Raw genomic sequence first — 27,045 nt, 5'->3', positions numbered from 1 at the left:
GATGAGGAAAAGAGGGTTTTTAAAGTGGGAAGGCCAATTTGATAGTCATGGGGAGGCAAGGCACTTTCTGCACCCCTGCTCTAAGGATACAGCCTCCTTAAAATGGCCCAAACGAAGAAATTTCATCGAACATAATAGTCTTATTTCGGTCTGAAGAATCGATCCCTAAAGTTTCCGCTTTGCGACTCGAGACTCCCAAGTCCAGGATGTTCAGAGACTCTAGGATCATCAAACATTCTTCCTATCATCCTATTGAACGAGTGTATAACAAAATGTAATACATTTAAATATTAAAGCAAATCTCGATCTTAATAATTCAAAGATTTTATTAAATAGAAAAATACAAAATACAAAATATTTGAAACACATTCGAAATGATTTTGTCATCATACACCTCTTTGAAGGCTGGAATCTCACTATCAGTCACAATAATAAAAACGACAAATAAATAATCTTGGGGTGGGTTGCATGATCATACTTTAACATACTGACGATGACACTGCAAATACGCGTATCTCACGGTCAATTACCTATGCAGACTTCTTGTCATAATTTATTTTTAATTGAGAATATACTAAACGTTATTACTTGAAATCTTCCTCGATTTTTTATCTTTGGATTAGGAATATTCTTTTAAAATTTCAAGCAGTAGTATTGGACCGGTCTCGTTGGATAAAATAAATTTGAGGCAGAAATTTTGAAACACCGTAATCGAGATACGCCTTTTCCCATCCTTATCGCCGATATGCGACCGTCCATGCCAGAAGGAACTCTAATCCACATAAATAAAAGATTCAATAGCGGAAAATTCCTCGAATCCGTTCAAAATCGGATTTCTGAGATTTCCACGAAAAAATATATTTTATGCCTGAAAAAATAGGTTGCGAGTGATTTAATTTATTTTTTTACCAAGAAAAGGCATGAAGTTTCTTATTTAGTGCTAAAATTTTGCACACCGAACATGATAAACAAAAATTTCACACGGCTCTTCCCTTGAAACCATATTTTTGAGGTACAGAATTCAAAACTCAGGTTTGGTTTCACATGTCTGAGCAGGTTTTGTCTAAAAATGTTTTTAAAACCCTCGTCTATGTGATATTAATAACTCTACTTTGAGTTTTCATGTTCTGAGGTTCACCTCCCTCAGACGGCCACACTTGAGCAAGTGAGATTCCAAAATGTTTGAAAACCATGAAAAATGCTGCTTGGACTTCTGCACTTTCACCATCAATTTGTGATTTATTAATTTTGGAATCTCTATACAGTTGGTCTTTAAGGGGAGACAGCCCCAGCCCCTCGACAAGTGTTACATCAAGTAGCATTTACACTTGTCATACTTTAGTTTTCTTCACTTGTCCCACTGCATTCCCTCGTAAAATCCAAAGCTTCTTTATGGGCAATCTCTCTTCCAACATTCTTCGCATGTGCCCATACTACAATACTGCCGTACTGAGGAATAACGCCGTATGAACATTCGAGAGTTGCCAAATTCCCTCCTAAAAATGTTTATTTTTACGAGAATTATGAATACTATATCTGGGAATTTCCAGCTAATTTAGACTCAAGTGCGAATAAAAGTCTCTGAAGAATTAGAGGAAACATGATTTCCCCGAAAATTCCTTTTTCATCAAAGGAAATGTGGCAACGTTTGAAGGCTGAGCACTGATGTGTGCACATTATTACTTTAATTGCTTCTTTAAACGTTACTAAGTCAAAATTGTGCTTCTTAATTTCTTAACTGTTTGGATAGTGGGGATTAATAAAAAATTTCTATATCAACTTTAAGCACCTTCGAACTTTCTAGATACTCAAAAAAGTTTGACAAGTCGAAATTAAACTTTTTAATTCCTCCATCGTTCAGATAATGGGGGAATAGTCCGATTTATATTTTAAGCCCCATCAGACTCCCGAGATTTTCAAAGGTTGCCACACATTTAGTTTTGATGTCTAGCCGATACAAGCAGAGATCCCAAAATTTCCCACCCTTGGGAATTTCTGGCTACTTCCCATAGGAAACTATCACAGGAAAACACACAAACATAAACACATAAATTTATACATGATAATAACTCACATTTTGAAGAATCACAGGGAAAATTCCTGCAGAACTTTGAATGATAGTCTCACGAGACTCCAAGTAGGATTATCGAAATGAAAGTTTCATTTCGTTTCGCAAGGATCTCCCCTGGGGCTCCTTCTAATTCGTAGGATACTCCACGCTTTACAATGCCGTTCCTCCAGTCCAGTTATATATACACCCGGACTCCGGAACCCAATACTTAAGGCTTCACTCTTCATTTCGGCCACAATTTCGGCTTCAAGAGCCCTTTGTTACCCGTCCTCTCTCCTCTCTTGCCGCATCATGTGCTTGCTGATGAGTAATGCGTGAACGATCGATTATTATCGATATTTTCCATTTGAAGCTATAGTAAATAATCGATTATTAAGGCGTTCGTTGCAAACAGCCTGTTTATCGATCCTTTCCCATAGGTTTAAATGGCAGATCAATCGATACATCGCAGAGCACGCCACGCCACTGAAGCTTGTTTTAGATTTCTATTTCGACACAAGCATATTAACCTATGGCAGCGAGGTGTGGCAGTTGATGAAACGGTCCCAGGACATTCTTAAGGCAACCGAAATGGACTACTGGCGTAGATCGGCCGGAGTGTCGAGAGAGGATCTCGTTCGGAATGAGAGGATACGTGAAATTATAGGCGTCGAAAACAACATAGTGCATGGCATTTTCACAAAAAAGCTTGTCTGGTACGGTTATGTGCAACGGATGCCAGATGATAGGTTGCCTAAGAAGATTCTGGATTTGGTCCCCACTGGCAGAAAGCATAGAGGTTGCACTGCCAAATCGTGGATTGAGGGAATAAGGCAGGAAATGAGGAGATGCGATCTGCCGGAGAGCTCTGGCAGGATCGCTATCAGTGGCGGTTGGGTGTCGCAGAGCGCACAGAAGCGCTATAAGAACGACTTGTTAGTTAGTTATTCCGACTCAAGCTTTATACTACGTTTGCGAAGATTGTTTGGGTCCCTAGGATCAGTAATGTAGTTAATTGATGTCTTTCTGTCTTCACTAAAATGGATTCCGATGTGTACTTCACGTAAGTCTTTTGGCCTTTTAACGCGTTTATCGTAAAACTTTTCAAAGTATCGTCGTTCCAGGATTTCGTGCAGAACGGCAAGTGACGAAGAGTCTTGGTAATTTAATGCTAAAACCACCGCAACATCATTTTTTGTTACGAAGAGAGCGATTAAGTCCCTATTTTGCTCCTCCTCGGCCATAGTAACATCATCATTTTCAATTCGCTCGACATTTCTATACACAAAGCTTTGGGAATCGCTGTTCAAAATAGAGAAGACTACAACATTTCTCATGACTTCCTGATTTGAAAGTTCGGGTACACTCAGTACTAAGTGCAATGTATTCACAAATTTTTGAAATGTTTCTTTATCGTCCGGTTGTAGTTCGGCTGCAGCTTCTACGAAAATTCTCAATGATACTTCGTTAATATGATACACATCTTGCAAGAAACAAGGGTTCAGGATTTCTCGCTTTAACTGATATTCCACTTCCCAGTTTGGAATCTCTATTTCAGGCCGCCACTCTGACGGAAACCATGGGACTTTTCTGGAAAAAACACCGGAATCGAGTAAATATTTGAAAACCCATTCGTCACAAATATCATCGCTCGAGGAACAGTTTGAGACGAGTTCTACGATGTGGCGCAAACCTAGGTCGTTTTCCGCCATTGCAAAGGCACGTCCGGTTTGGAGTAAACTCTTAAATCCCACTTGTGTTGTAGGATGGTTTGAAAGTTTCCTTAGGGAAAAAGGTGAGCTGTTCAGTTTCCAGTAATGACCGACCGCTCCGTCGTGAAAATAATTTACGACTGAATTCGGCCGAAATATTTTTGTGCCATCGCTACAGCTATAGCCACCATACCATCTTTCGATATCATCAAGGTGCTCTTCTCCTTTTTGAAATTTTTTCGCTAAATATTCGACCTCTGAATATGTGAAACCAAAGTGATTGGCATAATATGGTCGCTCAAAGATACTGTCAAATTTTAGATTATCTGCAGACGACAGGGTTCCTCCAAATTTGGTGGTGCCTGTAAGGAGGACTCTTGCGTTGTCGCCATTCTTCGCGATTGCTGCTATGAATTTCTCAAGGAACACTACAATAGGATCAAAAGTTTCTTCCATATGCCGATGAGAATCAAATAGAAGGTCGATTAAAGGTTTGTCATAGTCATCAATAAAGACCATTGAGTTTTTTCGTAAGTGTCTACGCACTAGTTTAACTAACACTTGTCCACTCTGTTCTTTAATGTCCCGACTCCCAATTATGCCGAAATTATTAAGAACTGCAAGGTTTTCTTCTTTTTCGAATTTGGACAATTCGCTGCCCGTCGTTAGGTATGAGTGCTCCGTATATGCACTGAAAATGCACATTTTCATGGAAGACAAAAAGTCCTCATAAGAGTTGGTCATTATGGTGCCGAAATTGAACGAAACTACAGCGTGCGACATCAGAAATGGTTCGAGCTCCGTGAAGTTCTGCCAGATTTTTAACTTCGGAGATTGAAATATTTCTAAAGTTTGCGCCTTAAGTATCTTGTTTTCGCCACCCGTGGCAGTATGTATGGGGATACCGAAAAAATAACGAAACATACTGAGCAGAGATGTCTTCCCGAATCGCTTTGGAGCTGTGAGAACGAGAAATTTGGGCCACTTGGTGAGGAAGTCTACGATCGCCATGGTTTTGTCGATAAATGCTGATGATCGCTGAATGTCGAGAAAATCGCTTGATGTGAGCACTATGTCATTTCTTGAGTTAGAGGCACCTAAATTCTACGCGACAAAACGAAAACAAACAAAAAAGAAGTGCCGTTAGACAAGCTAAACATACAAGTATAGTGATACGTAAAGATAGGCAAAGTGCGAAAACGCTTGTCTCCATTGCGATATTTCAAAATTACCACTCCTATAACCTTTTTTTTCTTTTTTTCAAGAGGAATGAGCCAATTTTACAGCTTGAGATTGTTATAGAATATTTTGCTGACAAAGAAGAAGAATCAAGGGAATTTTCAAGAAATTACGTTGACTAGTTTTTCAAAGAAACGGGCGTAGCCCGATTCCGTCCCCCGATTCCGTCCCGAGTCCGATTCCGTCCCGAAATTAAAACCAGATTCCGATTCCGTCCCGGAAAAATAATTTCTAAATACAAGCGGCAACATCGCAGCAATTTAAATGGTAGCACAATAGAAGAATTAGGAGGTGATAAAAGAAACTCACCATGCAATTACGTTGAGAACCAGCTTCTAAGCAAAAATGTTGAGAAGTGTAAACTGATCGGGTGTAAAGAGCCCGATGCGTCAAACGGTAAAAAAAATAAATAAATAAAAATGGAAATATTACAGAAACATGTTAGGCGTATTTTTATGGGAAACAGCGCAAATAAATTTAAATAGAGAGTCTTCACTGCTATCACCGAAGAATTTGGTGATGCTCGCTTGTATGGCTTACAATTATTTTCAAAGTTTTAGATTGCAGAGTGGCCTCAGATTTATTCGCAGAGTTGATTAAAATTTTGGAATCTTTAAAAACTTGTTTCAGCACACCGACGAAACTGTACAGATCTGGATGGGTTTTATAAAAAGTAAAGTTATAAAGGGAGTGCGATATGCTGCGCTGTTGCCGCTTGTATTTAGAAATTATTTTTCCGGGACGGAATCGGAATCTGGTTTTAATTTCGGGACGGAATCGGACTCGGGACGGAATCGGGGGACGGAATCGGGCGATCCCGAAAGAAACATTAAAGGGTTTCAGGACATTTTGTCAACGATTTTTTGTCCGCACACCTTTTTTGTCCAGGAGTTTACGCCCACACGTAAAATAAGCAACGGTGACTTGGTCCAAGCGTTTTATTTTAGTCGGTATGTAAAATTATATTGACAATATGGAAATGAGAAATTGAGAGAGAAGGAGGTGTTGTTATGGTTGCTCATTTTCTAAATGAAATGTTATTACTCTCTCCTTTTGAATCATCTTTTTAAATTGTCATTGGTGAATATTTGGTTTTATTTCTATCCTTAAAATATTGAATGTACAATATACCTTATTTATGTATAGGTATTTTTTTTTATTTTTTTATTTTTTTTTACGAAATTATTACTTCATTTTGAAAACATTTATATTTTTAAAACGTAACAAATATTTGTAAAATCTTTTCCAAGCGACATTAATCTCAATGAGCCGCAGTTGTGCCGACAGAAACCGCAAAAATGAATAAAAGAGGAAAAAAACCAAGAAGCACGCAATATTTAGTTTTAACGCATTTGTACATTGATCTTTTGGAGTCAAATACGTCAAACAAGTTTCGTTGCGCGTACACCTCGCTGCAGCACAATAAAAGCACAAAATGTGAGAGTAAAAATTAAAGTGCTTTGGAATTCATTAAATTTGACACGGAACCACCAATATTTAAAAAACACACATTATATTATTATTCTCCTTTGATAAATTGAAACATATTTTTTCCCCATCAATTTAAACGAGAATAATCAATACAGAGTGTGCTAACATTTCAAAATTATGAGTTAAAAAACGCTGACTATGCGAGTATAAATATTAAAGCCGAACAGAGCGGAGCGGCGGCGTGCTGCGAGCGCGAGAGGCTCACAGGCGCCTACAAACCTAAGCGGATACTTCACGCATTGCACAATGCGTGAAGTATCCACTTAGGTTTGTAGGCGCCAATGCAGGTTCGCGCTGGCCGCCCGCCCGCCGTGCGGCAGCGGCGCCTGAAGCAACTATTTCACAACAGAGATGTTGCACAGTATTATACGAAATTGAACGTATTAAGAATGATAGGCATCCTTCAAAAGTACAGATCTTTCCTCGCAAAATAAATCAAGATACTTATCGTACACAGGAAAAATCTAATTGTAAGAGCCTTTAGCTGAGGTAAATATAGAGGTTTATCCGGTTCAGGTATAACAAGGTGGGAATTTCTTGAAAGATAATTAAGTCTCGTTTCACCAAAGAGGTGTAGAGAGTTTTTGTGAATTTTGTCTCATGAAATTGACGCTCCCCCATTTTTACCAAAACTCTCAACTATATATTATTCTACGTTGGACCAAACAGACAAAACAAAAAAACTACCTCCTTTATCCATTGCAACTGCCCGCTTCCACCGATAAGATCACTCCATTTTCTATTTGCTTTCTTTGTCTATCGCTTTGTCTAAAAGATTCTGTAATCGCCCCGCAAATCCAATTCTCAAAAATTGAAGACTTCAGAGGTCTCCCGCTTTAATGTGTATGGAACAATCTATCTTCATCGAGGCAATCTACCTTATCTAAAATCGATTATTTATGAAATTTATTAAAAACAGTTTTACCACCCTCAAAAAATCGACATTGCTCCCCTCTTGACACTTAGTTACGCAGAACCTCCTCCCCCCCCCCCCCCCCAACTCTTTACATGAACGGCACCACACCAGGAAGAACTTATGGCTAATTTTGGAACCACTTATCTGCATGAGGCAGGTAAGAGCAGACAAGTCGTTCCTGAACAGAGCTCGAATGGTCGATTTCTTATTATAGAGTAGTGTCTCAATAATGCTTGAACTTGAAAGATCCCTTTCCCGTGAGAAAATTCCTGAAATTTGATTTCCTTTGTCATTGCACCTATCTGCTGGGAGCAAATGACATAAATGCAGCTATTTTTCTTCTCCAGAAACAGGAAGAAAGTGATTTACGTTAACTCTTATGTTACCTTGTCTCTGTCGAAGGCATTGAAGATAGGACCCTTAAGATCTGTCGGAGATGCCGTTGAATCATGCCCATTGGTTTGATTCTGCGTAATTTGCTGAAAATACAGAAGAAGACCAAGATGAGCTGTTAAAAATTAAGTTAATGAATAAGCAATATAATATTGTTCCTCTTGTATTTTAAGTGCTCAGCCAATAGGTAAGCGCTTCTTGTTTTCTTTTTGCCACTAGAGTTCCTCTATAGTAGAGCGCTCAAGCGATTGAATGGCTCACCAACTCAACTAAACATGGTCGAGTACGAGATTCTCAGACTTGTCGTTTTACAAGCTAAAAATACCCCCTTAACATTATTGAATATACATTAGCAGACGAAATGAATAATATACCCAAAATCGTCCTTGCTAGGAAGTTTATAGTTATATTTTATTATTATGTCTGAAAGTCCAGGTATTGAGTTCTTTTCAACTGAAGTTTTTGCGACCGGTGCCTAAGTATAAGCAGTGATCGCAATAAATAGCGATTTCATCGGTTGGTTATCGCGATTATATCGTTGGCAATATATCGAGATATTATCACATTAAAAATTTCGATATATGGCGATTAAATCGCTACACATCGCAATTTTCGATTCGAAAAAATCGTGATCATTTTTCATCGATAAAATCGAGATTAAATCGCCATTTGTCGCGATTTTTATTTCGAAAATATCGCGATAAATTGTCGGGCGATTAAAGCGCGATTTTATCGCGATAGGATCGAGGATAATCGCTCAGATGTTGATGATCCTGGCGATTTTATTGCCGATAAAATCGCAATATATAGCGATTTTTCCGTGAGAAATGCTGCTTGGGTGATGACTTTTTCTGAACCTGTTCAAATTCGTCTCCAAATGACAGCTGTTGCGTTACGGTTACCATAGAGATCGAACTGCTGAGCGCTTCTCCATAATACCTACGTATTAGAGCTTTTCAGCAGCAGCTTGTTTAATTTTTGGAAGGAATAGTTTCGAGCTCTAAGTGTATCTAGTCTCTTTTTTCTTTGTCCTCTTCACCTTTTCTATCATCTCACTTTAGTAGAGCCCTTGCAGTGACTGTGCTTGGTCCAACTGCTTCTGATGCACCAACCGCACCAACTTTATAGCCCTGGATACACGATCAAATTCCGAACCAATTCCGATCAAAGTAGACATGCTGATGACTGATGGTCACCATCCACCATCGAATTTTGACAGGCCGCACTTTTGTTCAAAGTAAGATCAGAATGGAGTGCCACCATTCATCATTTCCTGTCACAGGAAACATTTATGCCAAGTTTTCATTTTAAAATGAAGCAAATTAATGAGTTTAAAACCGATAACTTCCGACACTTTGATGGTAACTGGTTCGGGAATTTGATCGTCTATCGAGACCTTATTCCAGCTCTGATCGTCAATAATCAAGAAAAATAGTCTGAAAAATGCATTAAGTAACCGTTTATAAAGGAAAATAGTCTTGATACGTCAACAAAACTTGAATGGATACAATAAAACTTGTCGGGAAAAAATAGATCAACACGAACTAATAAAATCGACGAAACATTTTGAGAGAGTGCATGCGTTCGACACCCTTTAAAAACCCCTATCTAGAATAGTTAACGTACCGTTGTTGTTGCATTAGAGTTGTCAGAGTTTGGCCAAAAAATATCAGGGTGTATCTGAAAAGAGAAAACGTATAAACGATCATTCACCTGTCAAAGTCCAAACAACTCAAAATTTCAAGCTCATTCCTCGGGAGCGTATAACTTTTGAGGACGCGTATTTTTCCTACCTACATTTTCATGCGATGGAGATAACTCTGAAAATCAATAAATTGCACTCAAAGTAGTACTCTAAGTGCCAGATCGTTGCACCCTGAGGATCCGTTCAAGTATACGTTGAGTAACCATTTTGTCCGACTTCCTCACCCCGTGCATCCTTCCACGCAAGATACCCGTTAGCAACCCTCTGCCCCTCCCCCCTCTATTGAATACATTATCGTGGATTGAAACCTCCTCCTCATACTTTCTTTTCAAAAAACCAGAAGAACCTGAAAAACAGCCGGGAAAATGTTTTTAAGACCCCGTAAGACTGTCAAAGACTTTCCACCCCCAACCCCCCCCCCCCCCCCACCGAGTGACCTGCGTAATACTTAGAAGGCCTCAAACGGCCAAAAGTGAATTATTAGTTATTCCAGATAATTTTAATCAATGTATATTAAAATGGGCAGAAACTCGACGATTTTCATCCGTATTTCTGTGATTTTTGATCGCTTCCCTCTCGAGAATTTTTGATTTTAGTAAATTTTAATAAGATATGCTGCTTAATTTGGATTTTCCAAGGATCGTCTTTGGAAAATGCGTTGGTGCGCTTTGATTTCAGTCACATTTTTACTCTTTTTTAGACCAACCGTTCCCTACTCAGCTTCTTGTGGCCATAATTAGTTACCCACCTCGTAAGCCATGCCATTCAAGTACCATCTTTGATTTTAAAGTTCCCCGGGCCCAAGAGAAAAAACCATCGAAAATGTAGTAGCAGTGGCGTGGCGTAACTTGCGATATATCGATTGATATGCCATTTAAACCTATGGTAAGGAATCGATTATTAAGGTGTTTGCTGTGAACACCCTGTTTATCGATCCTTTTCCATAGGTTTAAATGACAGGTCAATCGATACATCGCAAAGCACTCCACGCCACCGTGTAGTAGAGTACTCACGCTTGATACTGCGTACTGAACATGACTAATCACAAGAGCTCCATTCATGCGCAACGCGTCGATGATAGAGTGCGGCAGGCGATGAGCAAACTCTCGCATCTGGATCCCGTTCACATTCATCTGGAAAAGACAAAGTGGGCAACTATGATTTGCAAAGAGATAAACAATGCAGTAATTGTGAGACTAACAAAATTCTGTATGTTTTTTGCGAATGAAATGTGTTTTCTCGGGATTATAACCATGTCGTCTTCCCAAACGGCACATCTTATTCCAAAACGGCACATCAGGTTATGCGATCTCCTCAATGATAAAATTATTGCTACGGCTACCGTATACCGCAATGTTGCATATTTTGCCTATCTGCTAATCGAAGGAGCACCTCGTACTGAGATGTAGGTATGATTGATGATGAACTTGAGTGTAGGTATGATTGAAATAAGTCGCGATTTCTCCTAGCATTGTTTGTATTTCTTGTTAAAGCATGGAACTCATCTGTTTTATCTTTGGAATCGTCATTTATGGACAAAATGCCGTAAAAATATCGCATAGGTTTATTGCATTACATAGCAACTTTGCCTCAATGATTTAGATGCACTTTGCTACTTGTGTGCCTATATTACCTTAAGTAATATTACTTTTAGTGCCTCAAAATAGAAGTAAATAGAGGATAGGAGGATGGAGGATTTGACTTCATTGAATGGAACGAATTAATCTGCACAAAAGCAAGTTTAAAAAGAAGTTATATTATTGCAGCAGTTTATTTGTCAACACTTCGATGCATTCATTCAGCTTTAAGGCGTCCAATCTTCAGGCCTTTTTTCAGAAATTTGATTGATCATGACTATGAAAACTAAATCTTTGGTGGTCATTCATTTTACTGCAGTGATGTGGCATGCTTTGCGATATATCGATTGTTCTACCATCCAAACCTATGGAAAAGGATCGATAAACAGGGTGTTCGCAACGAACAATATAGAAACGATACTTTACTATAGCTTCAAATGAGGGAAATATCGAAACTGCTGGGGAGACGATTTTCCGCCGCAAGATGAATCCATTTCTTCCTCGATGTGTAAGTATTTTAAAACGCCTTCATACTGTCGAGGATTTAAATGTCTTCGGACTTAAAATTCTGTGAAGTTTGTTTTTTAAAAAATCATATGAATTGAAGAAAAACTTCGCCGCGATGCTACTAGTGCGTGGATTCCGAAGTCGCGCCTTACATTGTTGCCGGCAGATTTCCAGTGGTGTTCTGATGTATCGATTCATTTGTCATTTAAACCCATGAAAAAAGATCGATTATCAGGGCGTTCGCAACGAACACCATAATCGATTCTTTACCGTAGCTTCAAATAGGATAATATCCATAGTCGATTATCGCACCTCATCACTGCAGCTTTCCTCGACTTCGAGCAACCATATTAACACCCCGGAGATCAAAGTGCATACCCAGCAAGATGAAGGAGTTTTGGATTCGTTTGCAGAGTGGCGGCCCAGTAGTCTATTATCTGTCAACAAGTTCATGGGGCGTCTCTTCGTATCTCTTCCACTCCATTCTGCATTGGCGGATCCAGCAAATTGGCAACATTGTCTTTTCTGCATTTGGATTGCATTTTGCAAAAAGGAACCTAGAGCATTCCAATGTCGCTAGGATTGTGCAAATTTTTTTACCTTGCAATTATGAACAATCTCATTCAAACAAGTTTGATCTTTAATTTCAATAAAATATAAATTCAAGACAAAAATGACCCTTTTAAATTTAATTTCTTGCGTGATTCCAATAATGGGCCTGTTGCATGCAAGAGATACAGCCGCGCGAATAGACTTTTTAGAGGTTAAATGACACAAAAATTACGATGGTCACATTAAAAAAGTCTGAAATACACTCCTTACTGCGCAATTTGCGTTGTTAGGAACGCGCTTTTTCAAATTTCCCGCGTCAGGGGGCAGTTTTCTAATCACCGGAAACGAGCAAACGGCGGGCTCGGTGATTTCCGGAAGATGCCGAGTCGTTGTTGTTGTTGTTATTTTTTCCTTCAGTTTATTTACAAACCCAACGTGATCTCTTATAGTGGTCCATATACGCTTTATGCAGTAACCAAATCGATCAACTTTTAAAAATCCAACGCAATCCTTCTACATTTCATTTCGCGATATCACGAGCTCCGATTTTTAGGTTATGTTGTCAGTTTTAGTTGGCCGGAAATAGCCGCGAGTTGCCGTTAATTGTTTCCGTTAGAAAACTGCCCCCAGACGCGGGAAATTTGAAAAAGCGCGTTCCTAACAACGCAAATTGCGCAGTAAGGAGTGTATTTCAGACTTTTTTAATGTAAGCATCGTAATTTTCATGTCATTTAACCACTAAAAAGTCTATTCGCACGGCTGTATCTCTTGCATGCAACAGGCCCATTTCATTGCAAAGAATGTAAGTTGCACAATCCTGGCAACATTGGAATGCTCTTGGTTCCTTTTTGCAAGATGAAATCCATTTAAACCTATGAAAATGTATCCATTTTTGGAGGGGCCAAGTGTTCCAACAAGAATCTATTATTTAGCATAGGTTTAAATGGAGGAAATCCGGTGTTGCCAAATTTCTGGCTCCGCCTCTGCCATTCTGTACTAGCTATTCTGTGATATTTCAACCAGTGGTGTTGATTTGTTCTCCTTTGATAAAACAAAATGGGAACGGAGATTTTGAAACACCGCTAACGAGTTTTTATAGTTCTAGAGTCGCATGTGGCAGTTATTACAAGATAAAAATTTTCAAGAAACGAGTGTATCACACGTATCAAACAGCATACTTTAGCCTTTATTCATATAAAAAATAATTAAATAAAATATTTACCTTATATGATTCTTTTAGGCATTCAATGGATAAAGTGAATTTCTTTCCGCAATAAAATGGCCAGTTCTCTTCAAATTCTTCCACCCCCCACGAACTCGAATTTGTCTTGCTATTTTTTATAAATTTCTCTTCATACGGTCGTCCGGATAAATGCAGAGGTATATCTCCTAATAAGACGGATTTCAATTCTATGGAGAACCTGCAATGAGAGAGGAAAATTCGACGTATTTATGCTGAAAGGAACTATGTCACATGCAAAGCATATGCACATAGTTGCCTATAGCATAAATACGTCCAATTGAACGTATTTCTGTCAAACAGAACTATGTGCATTAAGGCATGATCGCTGAGACCCACAAGAATGTATGCATAAGTGGTTCCTTTGCAAAATGTAATCCATATAATAAGAGTCACTTTCACAGCGTTCGCTGTTGCTCTGCCACGCCTAACCGCCACAAAACTCGGTCCTGCCACAACCCGTCAGGGAAATGACACTCTCTCATTTCATTCAAAAGGATCGGCCACCCTTTCACTGGGCGTCCCCTTCGTATCCTCCCAGGAGGAACCCAATCAAGTATCTCCTTTGGCAGGCTCTCCTCTGTCATCCTGTTAACATGACCGTGCCAGACAAGCTGTTTGGTCATGACGTCGAATGCGATGTCATTTTCGACTCCCATGATCTGATGCTCTCTTTCATCACAGACCCGATCTATCCTGGAAATTCCTGCCGACCTCCTCCAGGAATCCATCTCCGCTGCTCTCAGCATATCCCAAGTCCGTTTCCTTAGCCGCCAAACCTCACATACTTATACGTTACAATACCTTTTAAATTGATGCAAAAGACAAACTTCTCGGAATTTTTAGTGTTTATAAGCTATACGCGATCCATTATGAACTCCTCTAAGCTGTGGTATACTGCCGTGCTGAGGGGAAACGCTGTATGAAAATTCGAGAGTTGCCAAATTTTTCCGATAAAATGTTTGTTTTTGAGGAAAGTTAAGAATATGTTTCGTTGAAGTTTTCAGGAACTTTAAATAAAATTGCGAAAAGATGATCCGAAATCAAGAAAAATATTCTAAGGTTCACCAGGAAATTCGCGTTTTATCAATGGAAATGTGGCAACGCTTGAAGGTTTATACGGCGTTCTTCCATAGCGCGAAAGCATAGTTATCTCGTGTCTCCTTCCCCACTCCACCTGAAAGTACATTTCGCCTGCCTAGGTCACACACTTTCATGTAGTTTTTTAGTAGCAGGTAACCCAAAAAATGGAGGAGTCGCGACAAATGGACTATATTTTGCAATTAGGAACTGTAAATTCAGGCTCAGTTTAAAAACAACGTACGTGCCATTAGTTTCCTTACGCACAGATGTGTTTTCTCGGATGAACCAGAAATTACAATTCCTACTTGCAAAATGAAGTCCAAATGTTCTCACACATACCGCATTCGTAGAGACGATTCAAGGCTTAGGTACGTTTAACTTGAAAAATCACTCCACGCGCGCTCTTTCCGATTCAATGTAGCAGTACTAATAAAAGGAAAACAAATGAGTCATCGTTACCAGTTGCCCTCGAGTGTAGCTCCTTCTATCAGTAATTTTGAACCATGGCTGAAACCATATTCGAGGGAAAGCTGAATTGGCATACACTGTCCTTTGCCATTAAATATTTTCTTGAAGTTCCATGACCGTAACTAGAAAATTAACAAATAAGATATTAAAATATAATAGGAAATTTAATTTTATATTACATCATATTTTTTATTCTGGGCCAATGAGACTCCATTAGAGGCCAGTTGAGGGGCTTGAAGGACAATGCGCAGAAGTGCGGTTTTTACTAACTCGAGAAATACGTGTTTGAAGTTTCGAGATTAAATGGATCTTTATGGCGGAAAGAAAGTTCGGACTGACTTTTTGATGCTTGAAAATTGGAGTTTGGGAGCGAACTGTTCACAGATTATGCATTAAGACTATTTTTACTTGAAATCATTAATATCTCAATTTTTTTCAAAAACTGCACTTATGCGCCTTGTCCTCCAAAAGCCCCTCATTTAGGTATTAAAAGCCAATGGCGAGGCGATAATTATCGACCATCGATATTTCTCCATTTGAAGCTACGGTGAAGAATCAACTGTTGAGGTGTTTATCGCGAACAACCTGTTTATCGATCCTATGCCATAGGTTTAAATGACAGATCAATCGATATATCTCACAGTACGCCACGCCACTGAACTAGACATTGTATATTTCTTGAAAAATTATTTGATTTTTCTTCTAGATTTGCAGAATATTCTGTAAAAATTTTAAGCTATAAATTTGGGTTGTTTGCTCCTCGAAAAAATAAAAAAAGAGCGGAAATTTTGAAACACCGCAATGGAGGTACGTGGTTCCGCACTTCGGCCGTCGAATTGTGGAACCCGTTTTTACGAATGAAGAGGTGTCTGTTTTGCGCGACCAATTATTAAAAATGCAGTACCTAATTGCGAAGGGTTTTGGAGACAAGACATGACAGGAATTCGAGCTGAGGCGTTTATTACAAATACCAGCGCTTTCAAGAAGCGTTTTGTAAATAACCCTCTAAAGCAGATATTGTATAGTCTCGTAAAACAAAACAATTATGGAGAAAGTTGACTTAGTCCAGCTTAAAACTAGACCAAACCGTTCGGTCTGATCACGTGAGGGAAATAGGCTATCAGCAATAAGGCAAAAACTTCAGTAAACATTTTTTACTCTCTCTCTATTTAATTTTTTGACATGGGGCTCTTTGTTCTCCCTAATTCAGGGGGTGGCCACATGGGCCGCGGCCCATAACGGCAAAATGTAGGGGGCGGCAAATTTGCAATCTTTTTGAATGTAGGTATCAAAAAAAGAGAGAAAAAAATCGGATTCAGAAAATAAATTTCAAACGAGAAAAGGCAACAAAATCTCTCAATTTACTGAGAGTAAAAAGAGGAAGTTCTAATTTTGTCGTCTTTCGGTGATATAAGAGACAACACCCTTAGTTAGTCGAGTTAAGAGAGAAACCAAACACGCAATTTGACCTGGAACGGAGCGGCGCGGCGGTCGGCATGAAACGCATAGTGCCTACAAGACTGCATGAAAACTTCACGCATTGCGTCAAACACACTGCGGTCAGCAGCAGTCAGCTTGAAACGCATAGCGCCTACACGACTGCATGAATACTTCACGCATTGCGCCAAACAGTGTGATCAATCTGGTCAGCAGCGGTCGGCGTGAAACGCATAGCGCCTACAAGACTGCATGAATACTTCACGCATTGCGCCAACACAGTGCGGTCGGCGCAGCGGCGGAAGTTAAAATTATTAACCACATTTATGTTTGTTCTTTCATAATTTTTTCGTTCGTTTTTTATAAATGGAAGGCCTTGTCCAAACAGGGATGGGTTTACGGAACTGATCTTTTGTTAGTATTGACAGGGCTTTCACAAAAAATGTGCCCAACACAAGTAAACGCGTCTCATACACTCCTCCCCCTCCGGCACGTTTACTTGATGGTTTTTATATAGATCGTATTCGACGGATCACACAGGTGAGATTATATTGATGTCGATTGGTTCAATATGTAACCACAGCCTCAAAAGTCAATTTAGAAATCTGAGATAACGGGTCTTATGTGATCGAATTTTTATTCTCTCGAGTACCAAATGGCAATGAAAAGTGGAATTGTTAGGAATTTTATCATTTTCAGCTTTTCCAAATTAAATCCTAAAATTTTTGTTTGAGGTTATGTTCTATTGTTTGGAACCAAACGGTACATCGAACCACTGTCGAATACGATCTTTTGATGTTTCAACACGAATGAGAAGGGGGCGGAAAAATACAGACGGCCCATGGGCAGCAAGTAGGTAAATCTGGCCCTAATAACAATCATCCACCAACATGGTCGTTTTTAGCTGACAAGCATTAAAATTCATCTTACCAGATAAGCATCTGGTGCCGGTGTACCTGAGCAGGTTGCCTCCAAAGTGTTCGCGGTAGTATTTTCACCGCCTATTCTTACCACCTGAAATCAGATTATCACACTTTTCTTAGTATTTGAGGTACATTGTAGCAAATTTCCGCAGGGAATGAAATGGCAGTATTTTGGTCAAACAATTCAACCCTACTAAATTTTTGTAATTTTGACACTTGTTTGTGGTAAATTTATTTACCACAATCTGAGTTTGTACCGCTCAGTGGCGTGGCGTGGTTTGCAATTTATCGATTGATCTGCCATTTGAACCAATGGGGAAGGATCGATAGACAGGATGTTCGCATCGAACACATTAACAGTCGATTTTTTACCATAGCGTCAAATGGAGAAATATATCGATAATCGATAATGCCTCGCCGCTGGTGCTGCTCAGTTGATGAAAAATACCACGTGAGCGTTCGGAATTTGCTATTCTCGCTAAAATACAACTTTTTTTATCAATTTCTGTAGTTTGGATTTGAAAGTCTCAGATATTTTTCAGAATTGAAATATAATCAAATATTTCTGATAATTTAAGGTAAAAATTTCATGTCAGACTTTGAGCCAAAACGCGCCTAAAATTGCGTCTAGAAGGGTCAATACCTAGAATCCAGGGGGGGCGGGGGACCTCCCCTCTTGCTAGAGGACTGCGCCTACTAGACCCCCCCCTCCCGTGAGAACTCAATGCGTAGGGGGCCCCAAAATGAAATCCGCAGCCTAACCGTTCAAGTGCCAGTCCGCCCCTGTTTATGACTAAAAAATATTATTTTATCGGGACGGGTTTTGGTACCATTCGAATGCACATTCGGCTGTTTCTCTCAGTGCGGCAGCCAATTCAAAGAACCGTCGACGACGGCGGTTAGTATGCAGTATGTCGGTAATTTGAGAGGTCGACGGGCAAACTAAATCACGTAGAGAAAAAAATTGGCTTTCTCAAACCAATTATTGAGACAATATGAATAAATAGGTAGTCTACAAGAATTATTGAGTTAGGTAATTATGTGTGGATAATGATCGATATTATTCGTACTTATGGAAATGGTTTTAGTAACTGAATCAATAAAAATGTTTAAGTTTTAAAATCGCCCTGCTAAAAATGGTGAGTATAAATGAGTAGAAAATCAACGTCTTGTGAATAGAATTTCAACTCATATGATTAGAATTTCAACTTATATGAATAGAATTTAACTCATAAGAGCAGAATTCCTCTATTCAGTTTTCGCCAACTTATATGATTAGAAATTCCTAACTCATATGACTAGAGATTTCAACTCGCATGAGTTCAGCGTTGAATCTACCGTGTCCGATATCTCAGAAACTAGTCACCGCATCAAAAAAATCATAAGAACAAAATGTTTTTATTTTTCAAATTTACAAATGTCGGTGTCTTCTGGTCAGAAGCACACTTCTGAAAAATGAAAAAAATTGAATTCATAAGAGTTGAACTTTTCTACTCTTATGAGTAGAATATTCTAATGATCTGAGTAGAATTTATTCTCATATGAGTAGGATTTCTACTTATATAAGTAGGAGGTTCTACTCATGTGAGTTGGCGAATTCTGAATAGCCTACTTGTCATTTTTAGCAGGGAAATGTTTAAAAATTGTACTCACGTGGTAGAAATATAAACTAAGAAACAATGAAACACCCGCGAAATCCATCGTGGCAGTGATCTTCTCAGCACTTGATCAGTGACTGCGTCAGTACACTCCCCTTTGCTACAGGAATCAACCATTTGTTCACTCATAGCGTCATTATCTGTCCAAAATATTTGGCGTCCCACACATAGTAACACGGAGTATCGCCTGCAGCCACAATGCTGGATTATTCCGTCTTATTGTTAGAAAAACTCAGTTCTCCTTACAATTAGCCTGCATATTTAGTTTTTTAAACTATTAAGATCGGTCATTGCACCGATTGCATCATTGCATCATTTTTTTTTATTTTTTTTTTGTATCTCGGGAATACATAATTTTACAAATAATTACAAGTCTTATCATTTAAATATCATTCATATCATATCAAGTCATTAATTCAAGATTCACTTCAATTGAGTATTTGCGTCCCGAGACGCCCCGGAATTACCAACAGGTACACCATCGGCCGGGGTTATTGTTACAGGCCTATGATTACTAATACTATAAGTATATTAAAAAGATTCTAACTTTTCAAAAAACATCATTATTTCACGAAAAAACTGTGGGAAAGTCTTATCATTTGTTACATATTTAGGTCAAAAAATGCATGAAGTATCACGCAAATCAACGGTCTGATCGAAAGTTTAAATCGCATCTTGTTAGCGGTTTTTTCAAAATCGCCGCCCCTATATTGTTTCGGCAAATAAAGAGCGGACCGTCAAACTTGCTTGAAACGTTCACAGAAAATTTCTCACACAGAGAGGAAAAAGAAGGAGAATTCTCAAGGAATGATGTTGAGCATTCTTCCACTTAAAAAATAAATTATGACAGAAAGTCTGCAGTATCTCCGTTGAAATGTATCGATGGCCAAAGTGCGAACCCACGTATCTCCGTTTGCGGCGTTGCAGACTTCCTGCCAAACTTCATTTTTTCTATGCGAAACTATTTAACATAATTTCGTCATAACTTCTTTTTCCGATTTTTCTACTCTGTTGGCAAAATATTCCGGGTAATTTTGAAGCTATGAATTTGGCTATACCTCCTCCTCAAAAAAATAAGATAGGAGTAGAAATTTTGAAACATCAAAATGGAGATATGTGCGGTTTTGCACTTCGATCGCCATCGGTATGCCCACTATTTGCATAAGAATAAACTGAATAGCATCAAGATAATTCTTGGACCCCAAAGAGAAAGTTCCGTACGAATCTCAAACTCCAACATTTTGACCAAACTTCATGACAATTATGGAATTGGAAATTTTGCCTCGGTGGACATATGCCATTTTTCCCGGTCATATTCATCAATCAATTAAAAAATCAGTGCAGTGTGAAGACGAACAGATTAAACAGTGGCAAGTGGTCATTTTTTCAGAGGAATGTATTATCTCATTGTTACTTAGTAAGTATATCTTTCGTACTCACCCGTAACGACCCCCCCCCCCCCTCCCCAGTGGCGTGGCGTGCTTTGCGATATATCGATTGTTATGTCATTTAAACCTATGGAAAAGGATCAATAATCAGGGTGTTCACAGCAAACACCTTAATAATCGATTCTTTACCATAGCTTTAAATGGCAGAACAATCGATACATCGCAAAGCACGCCACGCCACTGATCCCCCCTCCCCTCGCCGAGCTCGTCTTTAAACTTTTCTCTTCCCCGCACACTCAAATTGTTACTAATTTGAAGCAAGCTAAGTATTATGTAAAGCACTAAATAATCTTGCTTTATCGCTAGTGAGAGTTCATAGGTGATATTTATTTCCATCGCCACGTCGCAAAATATTTAATGTGCCCTCTACATTTTTAAAAGAGAAATAATTCATACTCCTTCCGGAACTTCGTATCTAATATTGAGAAAACTGATAAATCACGTATCTCGATAGTTGTCGCAGCGATATAAATGCACTGAGCATGAATGGGTTGTAATAATGAATCAGGAATTTAATCAACAACAATACTCCTATGTCCACACGTTTCTCGGTGCCAAGTCGCTGGAAAAATCGCGTTAATTCTGCCGTGTTAAGGAAAAACGCCGTGATTTAAGTGTAACGCGGTTTGCAACATTCTGAAGGGCGCAAAATCTTTGAGAATTTTTTTTTTTTTATTTTATTTTAACGAGATTTTTTTTGCTTTTCATTTTCCAAAACCAACTTGCAAACCTGAACGTACCTCAGAACTGTTGAAAATCATGTCTTTTGAAAGGTGAATTTGAACATTTTCCTGACACCTAAACATCCTCCTTCTGGTCTGGAGGGGAAGGGCTCCTGCGGGACCCCCCCCCCCCCCCCCCCACTAGAGCGCCTACTTTGAGGGCGCCACCCTAAGTTTAGCCTAGGGCGCTAAAAATGTAAATCCGGCCCTGGGAAGAACGCAGTGAAAGTGTTCACGCATTTTCAAATTTTTCTTGACAAAAATCGAATTTTCTCGTAAATCAATTTAATGCATCATTTTCTTTGATTTAATAGAATTGAGTGTGAAATACTTTAAAAAATCAACAAACAATTATATTCTTAACTTTCCTCAGAAATGAGTATCTTATCGGAAGTCATTCGGGCATTTAGAAGCAGCGGGCTGATTATTGAAATCAGTAGACGCAACAACGACGTATAACGTAGACGCATCTGAGATCCAATTGATTGAAACAGATGGTTGTTATAGACTAGTGGAGTGATTGGGGGAAATGATGGAATAACTGTAGGGTCTCTTGTAAGTAAAGGTTTTTGTCCATTGCAACCGCCCGCTGAAATCGCGATGGCGTGAGGCTTCATGCTGCCAAAGTGCCAATAAGGTCACCAAGAGCATTCCAATTTCGCTAACCTTGCAAACATAAACGATCATCTAAACTATTTTCACCTCTACTCCTAATAAACTATGAATTCAAGACGAAAATTACCGTCGCAAAGTTTACTTTTTGCAAAGAATGTACCCAAGTTGCACAATCCCAGCAACATTGAAATGCTCTTAGTTCCTTTTTGCAAAATGCGATCCAATTGGTTGTTGCTGCAAAAAAAATAGTTTCCCACAACCTGCTATACAATGCTCCAGTGACCATATAAGTTGGCCCGAGCATTAACTTTTCGGGAAGAAAGCCGTTCCCCTACCTGGTTTCTCACTTAATATCCGCCCGAGTTTCGCATATCTTCCGTTTCTCCTCATCACAGCTTCCATCAAACCGCAATGCCCGGAAACTATAGGATCGCACATCTTATCTGATAAAATCGTTCGTCCTTTATTAGACCGATTCTGGGGGGTTAGGCTAGACTAGTCGATGAGTCAACTGTTGATCTAATTTCATTACGTGAACGTAGAAGAAAAACGGGGTAAAAAATCACTAATGTGTGATCAATTTTCAAGGACAATTCTGTAATTTCTCCTACGATTTTAAATAGATTAAAACGCGTAATATCCAAATTCTAAGCTCAGATTCGGATTCCTCGTGAAAAATTAATGAGATTTCATGTATCATATGTTAAAATAGCGTGAAGGAAAAAGGTTTAACGACGCGTATAGATTCTGTCATACTACGCTCTTTGAACTACGCCGCCGCGCTGCGCCGGTCGCCCGAGATGCAACCGAACGTCGAGGCGCCGGCCGGCGCTAACAAGCGTTCGGTTTCGTCCCGAGGAACTCCTCACGATAAATTCTTATTCTTCCTCCTCCGCTGACCCACTGAGCACTACCCATGTTGCCAAGTCATGTGCATTCATATGCTCGAATCAGTATATGTCTACGTTACGTCTCTTTCCTTCACGCTATGCTCGGGTATGATACATGAAATTGTATCAATTTTTAACGAGGAATCCGAATCTGAACTTCGATTTTGGGTATCACGCGTTTTAAGTCAAATTTTCCGAATTCGAAAATCCGAAATGACTGAAGTGGCTTAAAATGCCATCTCGGCCCCTGTTCGACGGATTTTTCAGAAATTCGGTATCAGGAGGTATGTTTCGTCGGGAAACTCGAATTTTTAGTCCATTTTTTAAAATTCTCAAATTCAAGATGGCGTACGTGGGCTTAAATGCTATCTCGGTTTCTGTTTGTTCGAGTCCTGTGAAACGCGGTATCACATGGTATTTTTCAACGGAAAACTCGAATTTTTAGTCAATTTTTTAAAATTCTCAACTCCAAAATGTTGGATGTGGCCTAAAATGAGCCCCGGTTCTGGCCTCCGTTTCTGTTCGTTAGAGCTTTGTGAACCGCGGGATCAGGGGTACTTTTCGACGGGAAACTCGAATTTTTAGTCGATTTTTGAAAATTCTCAAATCCAAGAGGACGTGGCCTAAAATGCAATGTCGGCTCCTGTTCGATGGATTTATGGCGCCCCCTTACTACATTACACATACTACATTACTCTTGTATTTCTGTACAGCCGCAAATTTAGGGTCAAGGGGCGCCTGACCGTCTATGGACCAGGTGGAGTTTTTGTCCTGAAAATTTACCTTTAGACGGCAATTCTCTTTATATTTTGTCTATGGTTTTTATGCCCCCCCCCCTTTCTCGCGGACTCTCTTTTCACTTTTCTTGCCTCCTTTTTCCTTCCATTTCCTCCCTTCTTCCTTGCTTTCACTGCCCAACCTTGTTTCCTTTTCCTTTTTTCCCCTTGTCCTTTCTTCCCTTTTTTTCCCTCTCTTCTTCTTTCGTGGCGCCCCCCCCCCCCCAAAGGCTGGCGCCCGTGTGCGCCGCACGCCCTACACACGCCCTAAGTCCGGGCCTGATAAGGTGTCGCAAGATTCGAGAGAAAAGTTAAAAACGAAGCTTAGTTACGTCTCTCTATCTTCGGTTATGTTGCTCACGTGACCTTTAAAACACCATCGCAAGTAAAACTAACGGAACCAATTCAATATGGAAATAGAGCGAAGCAACGTACGCGCGTTGATGACAGTGCAGAGATACAACTATTCGTACTTGATGGATGGCAATGGTGCATCTGCAAAATTGAAGGCGCGATGGTGCGAGGCGTGAACTCACAATGCTCCGCTCTAGGCTGCCAATGAGGTGTCGCTCAGATTCGGTGAAAAAGTTAAAAAACGAGGCTCGAATACGATTCTTCAATTTGATTCTGCGGCAGTTTTACTCAAAGCACCATTACAGATAAAACAAACGGAACCAATTTAATATGGAAATAGAGCGAAGCAACGGACGCGCGTTGATGACGGTGCAGAGATACAACTATTCGTACTTGATGGACGGCCGTGTTGCATCTGCAAAATTGAAGGCGCGATGGTGCGAGGCGAGAACTCAGAATGCTCCGCTCTAGGCTGCCAACGAGGTGTCGCTTAGATTCGGTAAAAAAGTTAATGAACGAGGCTCGAATACGATTCTCCTATCTGATTCTGCGGCAGTTTTACTCAAAGCACCAGTACAAATAAAACAAACGGAACCAATTCAATATGGAAATAGAGCAGGGAAAAGGACGCGCGTCTCTGATGGCGCAGAGGTACAAGTATTCGTGCATGATGGATCTCCTTGTTGCATTTGCAAAATTGAAGGCGCAATGCGATGGCGTGAGGCGTGAACTCGCAATGCTAATGCCACGCTTTATCCTGCCAATGAGGAAACGCTTAGATTCGGGAGAAAAGTTATAAAGGAGGCTCAAATACGTCTCTCCCATCTTCGGTAGTGTTGATACCCGATTATTTGCTTCTTTTTTTTCAATTTGATGTCTGATTCTTTTTTCACAATGAATTCGTAGACCCCTGTTGAAAGTTCATATGTGCCGGCCCCACACAACCCTCTGGGCACGTGTTTTTAGCAAGCCTCGAGTCAATTTGACCCTACTTCGACATCTAAAGCTTAAAATTTAATTAAAATATTGTGTTGTCTTGATGGCAATTTTCAGCTGTTTCTATCGAAAAATAGAGTGAAATTGAATTTAAAAAATTGAAGATGTGTCACGCATACTTGGCAAAATCCCTCTCATTTTTAGGGAGATCAAAACTATTATCGGGGGGGGGGGGGGGGGGAGGCTCCTTCCCCTTCGTTCAACCTCACCAAAAAGGGTTGCTTATCGCAAAATGTGATCCATAATTTATGCACTTATGTAAATAAGTTAAACTCTAGTAAATTCCCCAATTATAAAAAGACTTACACAGGATTTGAGAATAGAGAAAAAAAAGGAGGTATTTGCAACTCGGGCATTTTGGATTTTCTGGATGACGTAGGTCAGTAAGGATGAGTTTTATCATCGATTTTCTTGGAAATGGTGTAGTTTATGGAAGAGTCATTTTATATAAAATGTTTGAAATTGTATCATGAGTTGATTTAAGTAAAAAAATCAGACATTTTGGTCCGTTTTTCATACTTCGAATTCTGGATTTTGCTGGCCAGATAGTACCGAACGACGTCACGAGGTAGATAGCCAACAATCCTTAAGATGCAAATACCTCCTTTCTTTTCTCTGTGGGATTTGAGAAGTCCTGCAATGTCTATGTGTATTTTTCATTATCTACAGGACCATCCGTAATGACGACAGGAAATCTTGGGGGGGTAGGGGGGGTAGGGGGGGGGGTAGAACTACCCGATAGACTCCTTTGAAGGTGTAGTGAGGGAGGAGGAAGAGGATCTGACATGTAGGGAGAAAGGGGCGTCAGAGAGAGGCCTGTGGAAAACCCTTGGGAGAAATTTATGATTTTATTTTTCACCTAAAAAAAACATAGAGTACAATAGAGTCGCAAAGTACTGGAGCGGCGATGAAGCCAATCCATGAACAGGCGTTTCCGAGCCGCGTGTGCTCCGAAAATAGTGAACCATTTGCGAACCCAACGGCATTTTGTAACACGGCGGCTTATGGAGAAATCAAGAACTGCTTGTGTTTTTTAGGTATTTCATAATTCAATCAGCATTAATTTTTGCAAATTTTGCTATTTAAAGGTAGTCAAAGCCATAATGAATCCATTGATGTATATTACTCCTGGATAATATTCATATTGGGATTTAATTTCTGACTTATACCAAGTGTGAACCAACCGGCATTTTTTTACACGGTGGCTTATGGAGAAATCAGCGACTGCTTGTGTTTTTTCGACTTTTTTTAATTCAATCAGCATTAATTTTTGCAAATTTTGCTATTTAAAGGTAGTCAAAGCCATAATGAATCCATTGATGTATATTACTCCTGGATAATATTCATATTGGGATTTAATTTCTGACTTATACCAAGTGTGAACCAACCGGCATTTCTTATCACGGCGGCTTACGGGAAAAGCAACGACTGTCCGTGTTTTTTCGACATTTTTTAATTTCATCGATATTAATTCGTGCAAATTTTGCTATAATTAGATAGTCAAAGTCATAATGAATCCATTGATGTATATTACTCCTGGATAAAATTCATATAGGAATTTAATTTCTGACTTATACCAAGTGTGAACCAACCGGCATTTTTTTACACGGTGGCTTATGGAGAAATCAGCGACTGCTTGTGTTTTTTCGACTTTTTTTAATTCCATCGGTATTAATTTGTGCAAATTTTGCTTGAAATAGATATTCAAAGCCATAATGAATCCATTAATGTATGTTACTCCGAGATAATATTCATATATGGACTCAATTTCAGACTTATTACCGGCCTACTTATTTTAGCTGGTTCAGTGTGTGTCTAGCCGACGAACGGAGCCGAGTCGGGACTGTCGGGAGTGGGGAGCGCTGAGCGCGAGTCTCTGCGTATGCGTCATCGCTAGTCGCCGCACACTAGTCTCCGGAGAACTGGACAAAACAGCCTCGAAAAGTGACTTCATTGGCGATCCAGTACTTTGCGACTCTATTGTACTCTATGAAAAAAAAGAAGAAAATAAAAAAAATAAGCTGTCCTGTTGCTGTGAAGGTTTTCAAGCTGAATAAGGTTCACCGTTATTTAACAGTTCTTGCATCTTTAAAACACGATTTTGACGTTGGACCGATGCGACAAACGATCTAATGAACGCAGCCTGGCATTGATGCAACCATAGCTGCTTCATGATAACTTATATTGTATGCTCTGAAAAGGAAGGCGCTATCGGAGCATCGGAGTTGTTGACCACTCAACAATCAACAACACAACTCGCACTCGCTTTTCTTGTTTACCGCGAAGACTTCTA

The 27,045-nt window shown here is 39.6% G+C and overlaps 1 protein-coding gene across 1 annotated transcript; it reads right to left on the bottom strand.

Annotated features, from left to right (window-relative positions):
* Positions 1-302: 302 nt before the first annotated feature.
* LOC109034665 (uncharacterized) lies at positions 303-19,114 on the bottom strand. Its single transcript, XM_019047957.2, has 8 exons — positions 18,947-19,114; positions 17,301-17,384; positions 14,925-15,055; positions 13,365-13,563; positions 10,520-10,639; positions 9,428-9,481; positions 7,795-7,887; positions 303-4,866 (listed from the first exon to the last, which is right to left on the bottom strand). The coding sequence occupies exons 1-8, from the start codon at positions 18,992-18,994 to the stop codon at positions 2,995-2,997; spliced, it is 2,601 nt and encodes an 866-aa protein (XP_018903502.2). The 5' UTR covers positions 18,995-19,114; the 3' UTR covers positions 303-2,994.
* Between the last annotated feature and the right edge of the window lie 7,931 nt (positions 19,115-27,045).

Source organism: Bemisia tabaci, chromosome 2 (genome assembly GCF_918797505.1).
Source record: "Bemisia tabaci chromosome 2, PGI_BMITA_v3".
In the NCBI taxonomy this organism is placed as follows: domain Eukaryota; kingdom Metazoa; phylum Arthropoda; class Insecta; order Hemiptera; family Aleyrodidae; genus Bemisia; species Bemisia tabaci.
This window is presented reverse-complemented; position numbering and strand designations above follow the sequence as displayed.

What these genes read in the sequence shown, in the direction of transcription:
- LOC109034665 (XM_019047957.2), bottom strand. Translation starts at nt 18,994, where the DNA reads ATGGATTTCGCGGGTGTTTCATTGTTTCTTAGTTTATATTTCTACCAC. An exon ending in GCCTAAAAGAATCATATAAG is followed by an intron (nt 10,640 to 13,364) that starts GTAAATATTTTA and finishes TGTCTTTTCCAG; the next exon opens with ATGAATGTGAACGGGATCCA. An exon ending in TTCAGTACGCAGTATCAAGC is followed by an intron (nt 9,482 to 10,519) that starts GTGAGTACTCTA and finishes TTCTCTTTTCAG; the next exon opens with ATACACCCTGATATTTTTTG.